At 36.4% G+C, this 17,723-nt stretch overlaps 1 protein-coding gene and 1 pseudogene across 1 annotated transcript; one reads left to right on the forward strand and one right to left on the reverse strand.

Moving 5' to 3' along the window:
- Positions 1–234: 234 nt before the first annotated feature.
- Positions 235–640, reverse strand: LOC116920589 (ATP-dependent RNA helicase DRS1-like). The gene is given in 2 exon segments (XM_045171587.1): positions 235–270; positions 272–640. Coding segments are annotated over 2 exon segments (405 nt in total).
- Positions 641–5,153: 4,513 nt separating this feature from the next.
- On the forward strand, positions 5,154–6,781 carry LOC116936100 (annotated as a pseudogene).
- The last annotated feature ends 10,942 nt before the right edge of the window (positions 6,782–17,723 follow it).

Here is a 17,723-nt window from a genome sequence, read left to right on the forward strand (position 1 = left end):
TCTCTCGACTGGCAGTTGCGCAATGGTCCAGGTCTTGTTTTCCATGAGTGAGTGATGTTCATCTTTGATTGCTTCTTTCCAAAAAGAAGCTTCAGGGCATGAGACAGCTTCTTTGTAGCTCATTGGAATGTGGCGTTCATCAATTATTAGATCCCTTGTTTGTGTTAATTATAATCAACAGGACGCTTACCGGGGAGAAAGGCTTCGACGGGTCGTGATCAAGCATCATAGCGCTCATGGCCTCGTCGTCGGATGTTGGTAAGCCAATGCATTTTACCTTTTTGCATGTTATGCGTGATCTGCGTAAAGGAGCTTCATCATTTTCTTGTGGGAGCATTTGTTCTTTTTCCTTTTCGGGTTCCGCTTCTGGATGAACACCAACTAGCTGTGCGTCAGTGACATTTCTGTCACTGACTAGTGGGACGTTGGCTTCAACCATTGGCATTTTCTCCTCGGTTTCCAGTTCATGAATATCTTGTTCTTTATTTTCTTCATCATCCGATTCCGAGGAATTATTTTCATTCCCGTGCTCGAGGTTTTTCATGTCACCATCCTGGTCGTTGTCTCTTTCCTTGAAGGGATCGAGTGGGGAGTCAATTAGTGATGAGGCAACGGGATTCTCCATGTCGTAACTATACATCGTGTTCTCGTCGATTTGGACGTGGGCACTGACAATTATTCTCTTTTCAGATAAGACGTACACTCGATAGCCCTTTTGTCTTCATCAAAGCCTACTAATATGCCTTTCAGAGATTTATCATCAATTTTCTTCCTTTCTTTGCCCAGGGCAAGAATAAAAAATCTTGATCCAAAAATGTTGATGTTTGACACGTTGGGTTTGATGCAAAAGAACAGTTCAAATGGCGTTTTCAATTTTTCTTTTGATGGTACACGATTCAAAATATAGGCAGCATACTTGACTGATTCACTCCAGAGCCACAATGGTCAGTTGCTTGAGTGTAGCATGCTTAGGGTGTTTCATTTGGCAAATTTATTTTTTGTTTCACTCGGCCTTTGAGATTGGGGTGTCATAGATGATAAGTTATTTGTACTCCAAAAATAAATAAAATAAAAAAATTTTTAGACCCCCCGCCGGACGGAAAATTGAATAATTGTTCAAAAAGGATAATTTTTTTTTTTACTATTTCCTCTTATGATAACTTAGCGGCCTTTACACCTCATATTGAAGGTGTTTAGATATACAAGTGTGCCAAATTTCATCGTGATCAGAAATAGTTTACACCCCGCGCTTAAACAAAAGGTACAATTTATTGTAGTTGTCAACGGTATACGGGTGTACTGATGTTTTAAGAAGCTTTCGTTTTTTACGCCCCTTTTTATATTCACAGTTGTGTATTAACTTGTTCGGTTGAGAGCAATTTATTTGTGTGAGTGTTAAGTGTAAAGTAAACCATGAAGAGAAGTTTGAGAAACAACAACGAAAACTGGTTGTTGGGCTCTGGACTAGAAAGATCACTGGAACACGGCAGCAAACTTGCAATGAAACGCGTAGTGATGAAAAGGTTCTTTTACTTACGACAACAAGATAAAAACAAGCCAACAAGAGACGTATGTAAGAAAATATTAGAAGAACTTAATGTTATTTGGGGCAAAGCCTATTTACCAATGCTACCAGAAAAGAAATGTCTCGACCTTCTTGTAACTTTGCATGACCAGTGGATAGATTTGAAGAAAATCAAAGTTAAATCACGAGATTCAATCTTTTCAAAGGAAAAAGTTTCAGCTTTTCAAAGCTCATCAGACCAGTTGTGTGATTTTTCTCCTCCAGATACATTAGAACAGCTCAAAGCAAATAGGTTACAGACTTGGACTGAGGACTATGAATTTCTTCCATGCCAACGAATGTTCCCACAAATTGGATGCATTAATGGTCTCGACCGTTCACTTGTCAAGCGAAACAAGAGGATTGCACTACGAAGTGAAGGAAATCAATCAACCGATTCCCGAACCAGACTATCTTGTTTGACAACTAGCAACAGCAATAACATAGATGTGGCAGAAATAAGCACTGACGAAGAATTGCCCGTTCGTGGCGAAAACGAGCGTGGTGAAGATAAAGATTTTCGACCTACTTTCAGGTGTTCCAGGCCAAATTCTGCAATGCTTGAAGAACCAACCAAAAATTTAACCGCGATAACTGGAGCTGTCGCTTTGAGTCGTGGTCTATCCGTAAGAGACCACACCGCAATTCAAGCTTCGTTTATTACAGGTGCAAATGGTGATGTCAATGACTTTTCGTTGTCAGTCTCAACTACGTGGAGACATAATCGAGTTCTTCGAAAAGAAACTGCTGAACAAATTCTTAAGAGCTGGAACAAACCACCCTTTTGCATTGTGCACTACGACTCGAAACTTATCAAATATATCAGTGGGTTAACTGACGATAGAATCACCGTTCTTATCAGTGGTCACCCACAAAAGACTTCGAAATTGTTAGGCATTCCCAATATTCCTGATTCTACTGGAGACTCCCAACATAAAGCGGTATTTAAATTATTGGAAGAATGGAAGACTATTGACAACATCGTTGGTGCCGTTTTTGACACTACGTCAAGCAATTCCGGCCGATGGAAAGGAAGTGTGACTTTTATTGAGCGCCGTTTAAATCATCCTATTCTCTGGCTCGCGTGTCGTCATCATGTGTACGAATTACATATAAAACATGTCTCTGAAATGTCTCTGTCATGGGGAAGAGAAATAGCCCATCAGAAGGACTCTTTCGACGATTTCAAAAAGAATGGAATGATCTTGATCAAGACGTAAATGATTTATGTCTATTCGATTTCTCCGAGGTATTTCATTTTCATTTACATGAATTTTTTTAAAGAAGGTATTATTTTTTACATTAAATAGGTATCTGAAGACCTGCAGAAGCCAGCAGTAATTGTTCGTGATTGGGGTGTTGAATGCCTTCAGAAAAAAACCTTCCCCCAAGAAGATTATCGGGAATTACTTGAGTTAACAGTAATTTTTCTCGGCGGAGATATTTCACGAACATTCGTGATCCGCAAGCCGGGCGCAAACCACCACGCCAGATTCATGGCTTATGCCATATATTTTTTAAAGATGCAGATGATGTCGGAGCGATTTCAAATGTCCCAAAATGAGAGAACCGAGGTGAAACGAATGTCAACTTTTGTGGCAATTTGTCATAGTGAAGCATTCTTGAAAAGTAGACTCTCCACTATTGCACCGACACTTGACATTCATTATCTATTGCTAATGAAGCTTTACGAGAAAGATGATAAGTTCATTGCCCAAGCTGCGTTGAAGTCGATATTGAATCACCTTTGGTACTTGTGCGAAGAAACTGTAATATTCGCTGTCTTTGACAAGAAACTATCACCATTCACAAGAAAATCCATGATCGATAAGCTGTTGACGTTTCCACGTCCAGAGTCGATCCCTGTTGGAAAACCTAAATTCCCCGCTGATTTGATAAACAAGAGCAATGTATCCGATTCACTTTTGTCCTGTATAGGCCCTCGGTCTTGGCTTTTGTTTTTCCTGTTAAAGAAAGATGAAGAACTAACTGACTGGATGAAAGCACCTATTGAATGCTGGCAACATATGGTTGGATACCAGAAGATCGAAAGTTTCATTACGACTCTCGAAGTCGTTAATGATTGCGCAGAGCGCGGCGTAAAACTGATGACCGATTTTAATGATGTTTCTAACAATGAGGAGCAGCAACAATACATAATGCAAGTAGTGGAGGCACACCGCAGGAATTTCCCTTCCTTCAACAAGAATAATTTAAGTCACATCAATCAAATCAGTGACTGAGCCGATCATAAAAATAGTAAAATACACAGAATTCATTGTTCTTCAGTAAGTTTTCTTTCAGGCGCGGGGTGTAAACTATTTCTGATCACAATGAAATTTGGCACACTTGTACATCTAAACATCTTCAATATAAGGAGTAAAGGCCGCTAAGTTATCATAAGAGGAAATAGTAAAAAAAAATGATCCTTTTTGAACAATTATTCAATTTTCCGTCCGGCGGGGGGTCTAAAAATTATTTTTTTTATTTATTTTTGGAGTACAAATAAGTTATCATCTAGGACACCCCAATCTCAAAGGCCGAGTGAAACAAAAAATAGATTTGCCAAATGAAACACCCTAAGCATGCTACGCGCTGCTTCCATGATGTTGCGGTTTGATCGTTCTGAAACTCCGTTTTGAGATGGCGTGTATGGGCAGTTCATTTCGTTTTTGACACCTTTCTCTGTTAGGTGAGTTTTAAACTCGTTGTTGTCATATTCACCCCCTCCGTCAGATCTCAGTGTCAATATATCACAACCAGTCTGGGTTTTGACGAGTGCAGCAAATAATCGGTAGTACGAAAATACCTCTGATTTCTTCTTTAGGAGGTAGACTGCAACAAAACCACTGAAGTCGTCATTAAATATGACAAAATAGCGCTCGCCTCCAATTGATGTACAGTACCCACCAAACGATTAGGTACCCCCCGTTTTTTTAGTGCATTCTTATGGCGCTACGTGTCTTAGGAAAACTTAAATATATTTTTACTGGTAAGGACAATTTTTTTTTTCTTTTTTCCTCTATCAGAAGAGAAAGTGCTTTAAAAGTTATCTATACATGACAAAATTGTAGGAGTTACACCCAGGGCGCTAAAGTATCGTTCAGATGATTAGGTACACCACCTTTGTCCCCATAAAAGCCATGTTAATACCGGCGTTTCCAAAAATATAAATAAAATACTTCAATTCATCCTTAAATTAATTTTTCTATGCCGAACGACGCGTTTTTCTTTATTCTATTAGAATATAATGCGTGTTTTTGAATTATTTTAACTAAAAAAATGCTTCCCTATACCCCAAAGCTGGTACACTCAAATGTTTTACACAGAAAATTATGATTTGTGCTTGTACCACAAGGGTCCCATATTGAACTATTTACTTTTCTATTTGATGTCGTAATGTTTGTAACATCGTTTGACGTTTTCTTTTTTATTCGTGTTGTAAACCATTTGCCATCATCTATATATGTATTCTACAGTATATGACAGATTGGAGGGCGAATGGGATTTTACTGAACCACAATTCATAAAACCCTTTTATCATTTACTGCGTCAAATTCCAACACTTCTGACTCCTCCCATTTCCACGTTGACTTCCACGCAGTACCGTTCCACGTTCCGCGCTCCATGTATAAGAATGTACGATTATCGATCGAAATCGAAAACTATTTATTTACATTATCACCATAAGAAAATGATTTCAGAATCGGAGAGTGACAAAAGTTTTGAGGAAGAACGGGCCGTAGCAAGGAGGAAGCTGGATGAAGCTTTGATAGAAAAGAAAAAACAGTTCCAGAATTTAAGGAACATTAAAGGAAGAACAGTAAAACGGCGAGATACGGATCAACAACAGAGACTTACTGCGTTCAAGGTAGGGTTTCCAGTGTTTTAATACATTTTTCTTATTTGTATACTAATGAACTATATTTATACGTCGTATAGGAGTCTTACAAAGGGAAAAAGGAGGTACCTCAAAGAAACAAGCCATGGTCGGTTCTTGAGTGGCAAAACCATTGGAACTCCCTCGACCAAAGACAACAGGACAATCTAGATCGCAAGAAGTCTCACTGCCATATAAGTATTGGTTCTAAGATTAATGAGATGGCAGCGAATTACAATGCCTCAGTAATTTGCTTAATCCGTTACCCCAATGGAACTCAACACACCAAGTATGTGTTAGTAAGCGGAGGTGGAATTAAATATTACAAATCAAGAGACGGTCTTCTAAGTGAACAACTCTGGCATTGATATTGGAACAAAAACCAAAGTTAGTAGTTAGTTATATAACTTAGCAGTTAGCATTAAAAATATCTATTATTTACAATTTTAAATTATGTGTTCAGAGAAACGACAAGAGTTATGTGAGGAGAATGGCCTGTGGCTTGGGAGAGCCAGTAAAAGAAAAAGAAAAGAGAGAACAGTGGAAAGGACAGAGAAAGAGAAAAGTATGCAATCAGATTTAGAGAGACTAGAAAAAGAAGAAGACGAGGAAGTATAGGACAATCGAAAGGGGAAACAAGTAACAAATATCTACAAAATATACACACAAGTTTTAAAGATTTTTATGTTATTTACATTAGAGAAAGAAAAAAAGTCAATCCGATAATGAGAGCGAAGAAAATAAAGAAGAAAACAATGAAAGATTTGACAGCGGAATAAAGAATCAGGTAATAAATAGATACAATATATACACATAAGTTTAATATAATTTAAATTTACAATAGGAAATAGGAAAATCACACAACGAGAAAGTAGAAAGCGAAGAAGAAAACGACGAAAGATTGGACAGGGGAATATGGAATCAGGTAGGAAGTATATACAAACTAAAAAAACAAGTTTAAAAAGATTTTTTAAACAAACAAGACAATAGGACAAACACGTAATGAGAGCGTAGAGAGCGATGAAGAAAACGATGGAAGATTGGACAGGGGAATATGGAATCAGGTAGGAAGTATATACAAACTAAAAAAACAAGTTTAAAAAGATTTTTTAAACAAAAAAGACAATAGGACAAACACAAGATGAAAGCGTAGAGAGCGATGAAGAAATCGATGAAAGATTGCACAGGGGAATATGGAATCATAATGAGATTTATACAAAAAACCAAAAAACAAGTTTAAAAATATTTCTTTTTACAAAAAGAAAATAGGACAAACAGGTAATGTAGAAAGCGAAGAAGAATACGATGGAAGATGGGACAGAGGAATAGGGACTCAGGTAAAAAATATATACAAAATATACAAAAAGTTTAAAAAAATTTTATTTGCAATAAAACAGAAGAAAAGACAATCAGATAACGAGAACGTAACAAACAGAAGGAGAAAACTTTGAAATATGGGGGAAAAACTGGGGGAACAGGTAACATATATACAAAATAGAATTCAAATTTCAAATATTGTTTGTTACAACACAACAAGGTTACAAAGCAAACAGATAATGAGACTTTACAAAACGAAGAAGAAGACGAGGAAGGAAGGAGAAAAGAAATGGGAAAACAGGTAACAAATATATCAAAATCAACAATCAATTTTGAACATTGTTATTTATAACAGAAATGGGAAGGAAGGAAATTATGTAATGAAACAGCACAAAACGAGGAACGACAGGACGACGAGGAAGGAAGGAGCAAAGGCATGGGAAAACAGCAGTGTATTGGATTTGGAAAATTTGGTCGGATTTGACAAATCCAAATCATTTCAACAATTTCCAAATCCAAATCAAATCATTTTATAAAAAATCTGAAAATTTCAAATCAAATCAAATGAAAAAAGAGTCAAATCCAAATCAATTCGAAATTGATTTGATTTTTGTCAAATCCAAATCAAATCCAAATCAAATCCTCTTCAAAATAATGAAACCAATAGACCAGTTTCGGATGCTGCGTTGCAAAATTTAAAAAAATCCAGGGGGGTTTCGATTGCAGAGGGAGATAGGAAAAAAGGGGGTTTTTGATTTATTTACCCTAGTAATACTTTTCCAATTCAGGAAATGTTCTAGAATACTACACTTTAAGACATTCTGCGTCTTCTCCAGTCTTTATAAATAATTAATCATCCCTAGTTTATCCATTATTCCCATATTCACATTTGAATCACCCATTTTTACATATTTTCTTGACACTAGAAACGCAAAAAATACTAAACAGCATCCCTAGCCTTTTACTTGAATTAATTTTCATGGATAAACTATGTCGAACTATGTCCAACTACGAACTATGTCCAACTATGTCGATACCGATGGCATATGTGTAGGGGCTCTGGATGTAACGCCGTAAATTCGTGTTCGATTCCCGATAAAAATTTGCGAAATATTCGTATATTTATAATAATCTTCATTCGAATATGCCGATGATTGATTAATTATTTTAGAACGAAGTGAATTATTAATTTTTAAGTTATTTAATAAACAAAAAAAGCACATATTGCTCGACGAAAACTTATTTTATAAATGAACGAGAATTTTTCGTAAGGTAACCACAATAATTCATCACCTCATTTGGAATCGAACACCGATCTCCAGCATTACATTCAGAAAGGCTACCCCTACGCCATTGACAACAACGCAAACATTTACAGGCAGCTGGAACATAAGCTAAATTGTTTTGGTAAGCAACATTACCAAGCCTAAGCCCTAAATTTCCAACTGTTGTTTAATAAAACACACCACCCTGGGGGTTGCATAAATGTCCTGACCAGTAACTTGCCTTAACGCGTAATACCTTAAGGCATTTTTTTATGTCTAGACTTACCCAACCCTGCCCTGTCGTGTCCATCACCCTGTCTAACCTCCCCCTTCCCCAAAAAAACCCCGCTACCCCGCCAAATTAAATCGGTATTTGGATTTTTGTGCAGGATACTGTAGATTCTGACATTGATGAAGTGTACGAAGAAGAAGAAACAATTTGCGAGACGGAAGGAAACGGAAAAGATACACACATATTACACACATATTATTTAAAATGTGAAAAATCAGCTGATAGATCGCCCATTGATAGTGAATGGAAAAAATATTGATTTCTGTCATTTCAAACAGCTTTTGGAAAGAACGAAGAATGACCACTTTCATATTGCGCGATTCCTTACAAGAACACATGTGGATCAAACAAATTTTGAAAGGATGAAAGTTGGCTTAGTTGTTTACATTTTCCGACCGGAATTAGCCGGTGCTTTACGAACAATGAAAAATTAATTTCAAACTGGTTTTCAAAACTTCGAACCAATTTACGGATTTTTGGAAAAATTCTGTATATGGTTTTGTTACCATGAAGTCAGCAATTGGTCGCCACACGCAAGACAAAGATTGGAGATCAAGAGACCATATTTGGACGCCGATGAGAGACTAATCGAACTTGAAACTTTTCCAGAAGGAATCAATCAATGGTTAATGGATAAGAGTAATCCAATGGAAGGTTTAACCTCACAGACTATGCAACCGATTGAAATTCAAAAGCAGATCAACAGCGAGCTTCATCTGCTACGCCCTACAAAATGGAATCCAGTTTATCCTAACTCGACGATTATCAACTGATAACATTGAACGTTTTCATGGAGCTGTAAGACATTATTGTGGCAGCAATGACCACCCGTTCGTCGCACACTGCTTAAGTGCAATAGAGAAAAAAAGCAGAACTCATCTAGCAATGACATCAATGGCATGTAATACCCCATTGGTTACGGAAACTGTCTTAAAGAAAGAATCCCCTTCCTTGTTATTAAATAGAAAGTCAAAAATAATCAAACCAAGGGCAAAAGATGTTTTGAAGGAAACTGGTCCTGTCGAAAAAATTATACTACAGCAGCTAAGTAACACCCCAGGTACTATTGTATATAGTATTATCAAATCATAAAAGTTACTAATTTCAATGGATGTTAATAATTCAGGCCACGTTCCATTAACACCACATGGGACAACTTGTGTGTACGTAGTTGGTTACGCACTTCACAAGTATGGACAAGAAAAAAATAATTGCTCCGAATGCTATAGTAAAATAATGACCAATCCATCACATTTCGCTCAATATCTCAGATTAATTAAACACATTGGTAACATAAAAGGTTTAAAATATTCATCCGAAAATATTGCTGCAAGATTCTGGACTGTACAGAATTTCTACGCAAGAGTTCTTCCGCAACTGCGAAACTGTACTAATGTAGTAATAAGTGACTTAATAGAATATCTAGTTCCTATTCTGTCTCGGTGTAGTGAATTTAGTTGCACGAGGGGAGTGAAGCATACTGAAGAACTACGGAAATTGATTGTAAAAGATTTTTAGGGTGGTTTTACGCACGTAAGAAAGAAATCTTTGGGTATCCAAAAGAAGATCTTTAGTCGTAGCTTTACTCTATGTTTAAAAAATATTAATATAAACATAGCATATGTTGACATTGTAAAATTTCAAGTCGAAGAAAATGTCATGTCTTACATGGATTGACCTTTAAAACAAAGAAATACACTGGTATGCTCGCAAAACTGACATACTCTCTGCCTGTGAAAAGTGGAAAAACTAGGAAAGAAAATGTGGAAAGTGGAAAAGACGTTTTCATTGCTAGGGCCGTAGCTAGGGAAAAGGAGCCAGAGGCGGCTGTGGGTCGGTGGTAGGATCCCAAACTTTAGTTCTACAGGGAGATAGCCAGCTTCCTGGCCGTTCCTATATTAGAAGGCTATCGTCAAAATTCATTCAAATAAATATTCAGAATTGCAACAGATTTAGCAAACGAACTAAACATTCACATAGTTAAGCCTCGAATTGCAGCCAGGTCTCGTTATCACCCTTCTGCAGCTTCAGATGAAGATTCAGAAACATTATAGAAACGTTATACAGTCAATGTCTATATCACTCTTTTGGATGCTGTATTAGCCGGTTTCAGTGAAAGATTTACCGAACATTTTGCTATGATTAATTTTTTAAAAATTAGAAAGGACCTTTACAAATCATACTATATAATGTGAAGCTTGACTCTCCGGGTGAGAGTCGGCCTTCAGAATAAAGCGAGATAGGGATGGGGATTTTGGTTAACTTACAGTGTGCGCATAGTGACGACTAGCGGCGGTAGAGTAGAACGTGGTGGGTTGGGGCACCAAACAGTTTATTCAACACAAACACTTATACTTACAAAAATTAAAAAAGGACTTGTCGAGTTGAGCACTAGAAAAAGACTGAATTCCTTAGGGTTTTGGAGGGACATTTTATACGGGAGAACAATATCAGGTTAATTTAAACTATGGGTAAAGGTAGAGATTATAATAATGTAAATTTAACACTAAAGTTTCAAAACGTACCGGGTGAGGGTTTTCGGATTAGGGTTCTCCGTGGGAACCAAGGTTACGCATTGGAGGTGTGAAATCGGCGGTGGTAAAAGGTTCGCGGCTGGCCGTTCCTTACAATAATATTAGGTCGCGCCTATTGCACCGTGGAGTCCACGGCGCTCTAGTGTCAAGTAGTGCTATTGCACCGTGGAGTCCACGGCGCTCTAGTGTCAAATAGTGCTATTACGCCGTGGATACCAGGTGGCGCAGAGTGTGGAAGAGCGACGTTTTTTCCACATTGTGTCATTCCACACAAAGCAGTCACATCACGGATCTACGGATATAAACAAACTACGGAAATAAAAAAATATAATAAAAAAGAAAATTTAACTTTTATTTTAAATGTTTTTCAAACGATAAACCCAAAAGTGTGTGGATCCTGTTGACCGAGCTGGAGGACCAATAGTTCCGACAATTTATTCACCTTCTCGCCCAATAAAACGAGGCGGAAAATTTATGCTACATCTATTATCGTGGACTTGGAAAAGATGCTCAGAAGTGCTGGACATATATCCATGTATTAATAAATGTAATAATATTTTTAAGGCAAATATAAAGGCAATCTCAGCACTATAGGGCGAGAAGACTATCGCGTTGCCTCTAGAGAAGTTGGAAACGTGCAAATACTAGCTTAAACGGATGTGCACAAAGTGGCATATTAGATTCCGGGGAGGAAATGCATACAAATGTGTCCATAGCAGTGAAAAACTTGGAAAACATAATATGTAGGTCTATTGAATAAGTGTACAACAGTTGCTATATTTCTGTAAAAATATAAAAACGTTTACACAATCTAGACTACTCTATTTGAAATACAGCACATATAATGAATGAATCAATGATTCTAAAATTCTAGTTAAAATTATGCGTCCATGAACACTTTTTGTTGCGACTACTATTGACGAATCGCGGCATCAAGAGCATCCATTCCGTGAAGATCCATTTCTTCTTCGTAGGGTAGTCCTACTATTTGGATTGCGAGTGGCATCCCTGTAGCTCCTTTAGTAGTCAATTCAATTAATAAAGAGATAGAAATAGATTAAAGCTTTTCAAACGATGTATACTGTACCGCTTTAACAAGCTTGCAAACTACATGAAAAATACGGACATGATAAAACATTGAATTATTTCTCACTAAAAAAAAATGCAATGTTTACCTGATTCTTGACGTAGTTGGTTTAATTGAGTATATTCCACAAAAAGCAGCCGGAGGACGGACACATCCACAATGTACAAAAATCAAACTGTCAAGGCACATCAATATCAAAGCACTAGTTACCAGTCTACCTCAAATTAGTTTGCGGGATATTGGTTTTACAAAAACCGAATTTTTAAGGCAATTACTATTGCAGCATCTTCAGTAGCAGGTTGATTAATAAATCTTGAAATACTAATTGTACTATCATAGCCAATTATTCCGCAATTGTCTTTTACGCTGAACGGTAGCCCGTGAAGTGGACCTTTCTCTCCGCTAAGAACTGCATCAGCATCTGCCGGAAATAGAAGTCTGCCCAAAAGAAGTTTGTTGAGCATATTGCTAATTTTACTTTTTTAATGGTGATTGTGCTATGAAAATAAGCTGGTAGATGACAACCAAAACCACATCGTCCCCTGCCGTTCTGTACCTTTTGACGGCGGCTTCCTACAAAGGAGTGAGGAAGTCGGAACTTCACTTTTGGTTGTTTGCGGTTACGTTGTTATCGTGTCTCCAGAGAATTTGAAGGGGAGATGCGTCGCACGACCTATTGAAGTGAGGGAAACCAATGAAATGCTGAGGAGCAAAAAACGGAAAAAAACTAAAACAAACCTACAGGTTCTTCAGTACAGTTTTCTTTCTTGCCCAACAATGTAGATCCTAGATTCTCTCACCAAAAGTAATACTTTTGATAGCCATCGGGATATCGTTACTTTTATCCAGCAGCTTGAGGAAGATTTTGTGTACTTGCGTCGCAGTGATACAAAGTCGGTAAAATATTATAACAACAACTCTAGGAATAAAGTAATCCTAGACGAAGAAGTAGAATTTAAAAATGTGCAGTACATATGTCCTCATTTTGGAACACACACCTCACGTGCCAAAAAGGGCTTAAGACTCAATCAACATTAGTGTTAGCGATTATCTAATTTGGTTAGATACAAATTATCTACACCCACTTTTAGATAACGATACGATTATCGATAAAGTATCTAATTATCCCCATCTACTGGCCAAAAAATATACTGCGTACATGATTGTATCGATATAAAAAACAAGGTTAACATAATATTTAAAAATTATATGCAAAAGGGATTGTGAGTTGTGATAACCGCGGTACTACTAACAAGCCTCAAACAGTAAAACAAAAAATAGAAGTTTTTCTAATTTGCATCGATAGTCGTCAACAAGAACTAAATGGCGGTGAGAATTTATAATAATGTAGTTTGTAGAGTAGCGCTAAGGTTAACGACTTCGTCTGTGACCATAAAGTTCTATTCTAATGTTTCTTATTGTACTTTGAATTGGTAATTAATTTAATTTAAAAAGAATTTAGTAATTGCGGTGGCAACCCTGATATCAATATTAAACAAATTTGCTATCCAGCCAAATATAGTGTTGCAGACGACGATAATTTTATAATTTCGTCTGCAATTTGTATCGATACTACCCAACAACAAAAAAAGCATGGTTGTGCTATATTGTGTCTATAAGGTATTGGCACAGTGGTATAATACAAGGCCAGCGACTCAGAGGTATTGGGTTCAAACCTCAACAAAGAATGTGTTTCAGCGTTTTTATGGTTAGGAAAAGCTTGCTTAAATGTTTTTTGATGGGATTTTAGAAATCGGTTGCGCAACAGACCTATCCTTTTTGAATTATAATGTATCTTATTGTAATTTGAATTAGTAATTAATTTTATTAAAAAAGAATCAGTAATTGCGGTGGCAACCCTGATATCAATATTAAACAAATTTGCTATCCAGCCAAATATAGTGTTACAGACGACGATAATTTTAGATTTTCGTCTGCAATTTGTATCCATACTACCCAACAACAACAAAGTCATTGTTGTGCTGCTTCAAATTTACAGAGTATTGGCACATTGGTATAATACAATGCTACCGATGCAGAGGTATTAGGTTCAAACCTGAACGAACAATGTTTTTCAGCGATTTTGTTGTTGGGAAAAGCTTGCTTAAATGATTTTTGACGGGATTTGATAAATCGGTTGCATAACAGACCTATGTTTTTTGAATTCTAATGTTTCTTATTGTAATTTGAATTAGTAATTAATTTAAATTAAAAAGAATTAGTCATTGCTGTGGCAACCCTGATATCAATAGTAAACAAATTTACTATCCAGCCTAATATAGTGTTACAGACAACGATAATTTTAGATTTTCGTCTGCATTTTGTATCGATACTAACCAACAACAGTCAATTCTTTTTAACTTACGCAAAATTTACCAATTTGAATGGCAAAGTGGTATAAGACGATGCTCATGACAACAAGGATCCGTGTTCGATCATAATAAACCATATAACTTTTTTTATTGCACATTAATCTGGGAAAATGGTTATTTGACAGTCGTAATCGTTGATAATTTGAAGGTTTGACTTTTACTATTTTCTATTTGATTTTCTATTTGGAAAATTATATCGATTGTCGTTCGTATAGTTTACTTTAACTATAGCATAAATTTAATAATACTGCAGGCAACTATAGCTCTGTGGTATCGTACAGTATTTGGGATTCAAAATATTGAATTTCAAATCTCACTCCATCCACATCTTTTATTTCGTATAGGGTATTAACATTTATTTTTCGTGTTCTTTGCGTTTGGACTATTTTGCAATTAGAAATCGTCTTAATTTTTTCGTTTAGCATGAAAAAAAAATTTATGTAAAATTCAATAAAAATATAGATAAAACTAGCTTTGTAACATACTGTTTAGCCTTAAGAAAAGCAGACGATGATCAGTTCAGATTTGTATTGTGCAATTTATATCAATATTCGGTAACAAAATAATTCTTCTTTGCATGGCACACTTGTTTATCTTCTTAATAGCTCTGTGGATGAAGACAGCATGGTATAGGTTCAGAGTTCAAATCCAGAGATGTGTGTGCATCTATTCTTAATTTTTTGTATTTGACAATACGCCATCTATTGAGTATTGGAAAAACTACTTGGAAAGTATCGATACAACGATATATCTAAAAATATCGACTATCTAACATTTATCTAAAAATATAGATATATCGTTAAAAAATTTAGATAGTCGCCAACACTAGAAAGACTAAGATCGGCCTAAACCTGCTGAGAGGATGCTCAGAAACCATGCTCGTCGATGCCGCAGGCTGGCGCTGCCTCTGCGGAGTAAAAAAATTTTCGTGATTTTTCCATTTCCCTACTGATTAGATGCTTCACACACCCGGGAGATGTGAGAAAACTAAGGCATCTAATTTTTTAATTTTTATCTCTTAATTATAAGGAAATTTTTTTCCTTTACTTATTCATTTCAGTTGTATTGTTCCAGCCTTATAAATGTATATAAATTTCTGTACTAGACCGACTAAACCCCATTTCTTCCTCGTTTTCTTGATTGTTTTATTTTTATCGTGAAACGCTGTACCTCAAGTCAATACGGAATTCCCAAATTGCAACGTCATTTTGATTTTAGTCCCAAAAAATCGGGAATGAAAAAGAGCCCTAGTGGATGTACATTTCTAGCACACGAACTGATAATATGATATGTAAACGTCAAGAAGCGTCAAAGAAGCCGTCCATCAAAATGAGCAATCTAACCCGGCTTTGATGCCTGGGGGACGCCATTCCAGCGAGCGTAAAAGGATGAAAGAAATGCCCCCTCATTTACATGTGTGTGCCAAAAGTTGTGTCAAAAGTGAATGTCATTAAACTTAGATCGTTGATTTGTATTTGACACACACTTCTAGTCGACCCTGTTTCCCGATTGAATACAAACTGTCGAAACTAATACTTTCCTCCTTTGAATAAGTCTATGAAAATTCATGTGAACACATTCGGATTGAAAATCCATTAGACATGTTGTTGATTTCATGTGATAAGTAGAATAGGAAAAGCAGAGCAAATCAGTGGGTATACAAAATCAGCTGCATCATGTAACTGCACGAGTTTATTATCAAGTTATTGGCAATCACGGAAAAATATTTATACAAGTCGCTTTGGGCATTCCTTAGAGAAATGCCCCTTCAAGTGACACTAAAAAAAAAAAAAAATTAATTATAAAAAATTATTTTAAATATATTTTGATACGCACTTTAAAACATTTTGAATTTTTTCTCCTCCTATCCTCCGTTCTAATTCTTTTTTGTTACATCATGGACTGATATATGTTGCTCTTCTTCTTCTTCATACATCTTTCCGCCATCCCCGCCAACACCAACATCCTCTCCCAAGCAACCCATTCCCCCAAACACACCACCACCCACACGAAATCCATCCACTCCCCCATTCACACCACCATCCACACCCAAGCCTTCCCTTCTATCAGCCACACCACCACCACGTCCTCAAACAATTCTACAATTCCATCCGAATTTGATTGGGGTGGTGTTAGTACATTATTCATGATCTTCCTCCAAAAAATTTATAAAATTTTAGAAGAAAAAATAATTCAGAAACTTTTTGTAATACACGATAAAACCTTACTTTTTATTGAATTCTCTAATAAGAGTCCTGCAGTTTGTAAGTTTTGCAGGAATCCATTGATTATCCGTGTCTGGATAACCTTTAAATTTTATTAAGTACCAGCCACGGAGTAATCCTTCTTCATTGCGGTACAAGCTGAAACATTACAAAAACAAAAGAATATAAAATACCTATAAAAAAAACTAATAATAATTTAATGTATAGGTAAAAAATTAAATTTTTTCTTGATTAGAAATTTACACCCCAATTCGGCGGCCACCACCGAGAGCGAAGCTGGAAAGAAAAAAAAAAGCGAAGAAGAAAATTAAAAAAAAATTGGAAAAGACTCTCCTAGCATTTTTGGACTCTCGCTGTTAAAAAAAGGAAAAGAAAATACTATTTCGTGTACACACACGAACGGGACAACCACTCCCGAGTGATCACCGTCACACGTTTTATAAAGAAAAAAAAAGAAAAGTGTAATAGAAAGCAGTGGGGACATAAACCGCACGAGAGAGGACACTCTGCTCTTGGGCAGGAAAATGTTTTTTTTTTCTTAAATAAAAATTAAAAACAATAATGATTTTATATTTTCAAAAAAATTCCCTGAGGGAGGGATTTCAATAAATCACGCAACTTGTGTTTTTTCTTCTCTATTTTTCTTCCCTCTTAAAGAAGGGAATAAAAAAAATTCTTCTTTCAACGGCAATTCATCATCGACCCTCTGATGTGTGTGTGTGTGTAAACGACAAGGCCGCCCGTGTTTTCCTTGTTTCTTGTGTAATTTAAAAATCTACTCGAACGTTATCACCATTTTGTTTGCGGGAAAAAAAATACGGTTAGAGGTGTAGAACGTGGGAGGATCGTGAAATCGCTTACAGCCCTCCCCCCATCTAAACGGCCAAATTGAAATTGACCGAGCGGAAATGTCACGAAGGTTATTCAATACCCCAAAAAAATGCCATCTTAAATCCATTTCCAATCAATAAAGGAAACATTCGAAATTGTAACAATACTGTGCAAAATAAGCGTGTGTACGTAAATGGACATAGCAGTTGCCTTAAGTATCGTTCAGACTACAGCTCTTTTCTACGTATAACGTATAACGTATAACGTTAAAAGTTTACGTTTGTACTTCGTAAATTTCGCTGCGTTTTTTACGGAGCCATATTTACGTAAATGTGTTCGTAGACTGTTCAGACTAC

Source organism: Daphnia magna, linkage group LG3 (genome assembly GCF_020631705.1).
Source record: "Daphnia magna isolate NIES linkage group LG3, ASM2063170v1.1, whole genome shotgun sequence".
NCBI classification, from domain to species: Eukaryota; Metazoa; Arthropoda; class Branchiopoda; order Diplostraca; family Daphniidae; genus Daphnia; species Daphnia magna.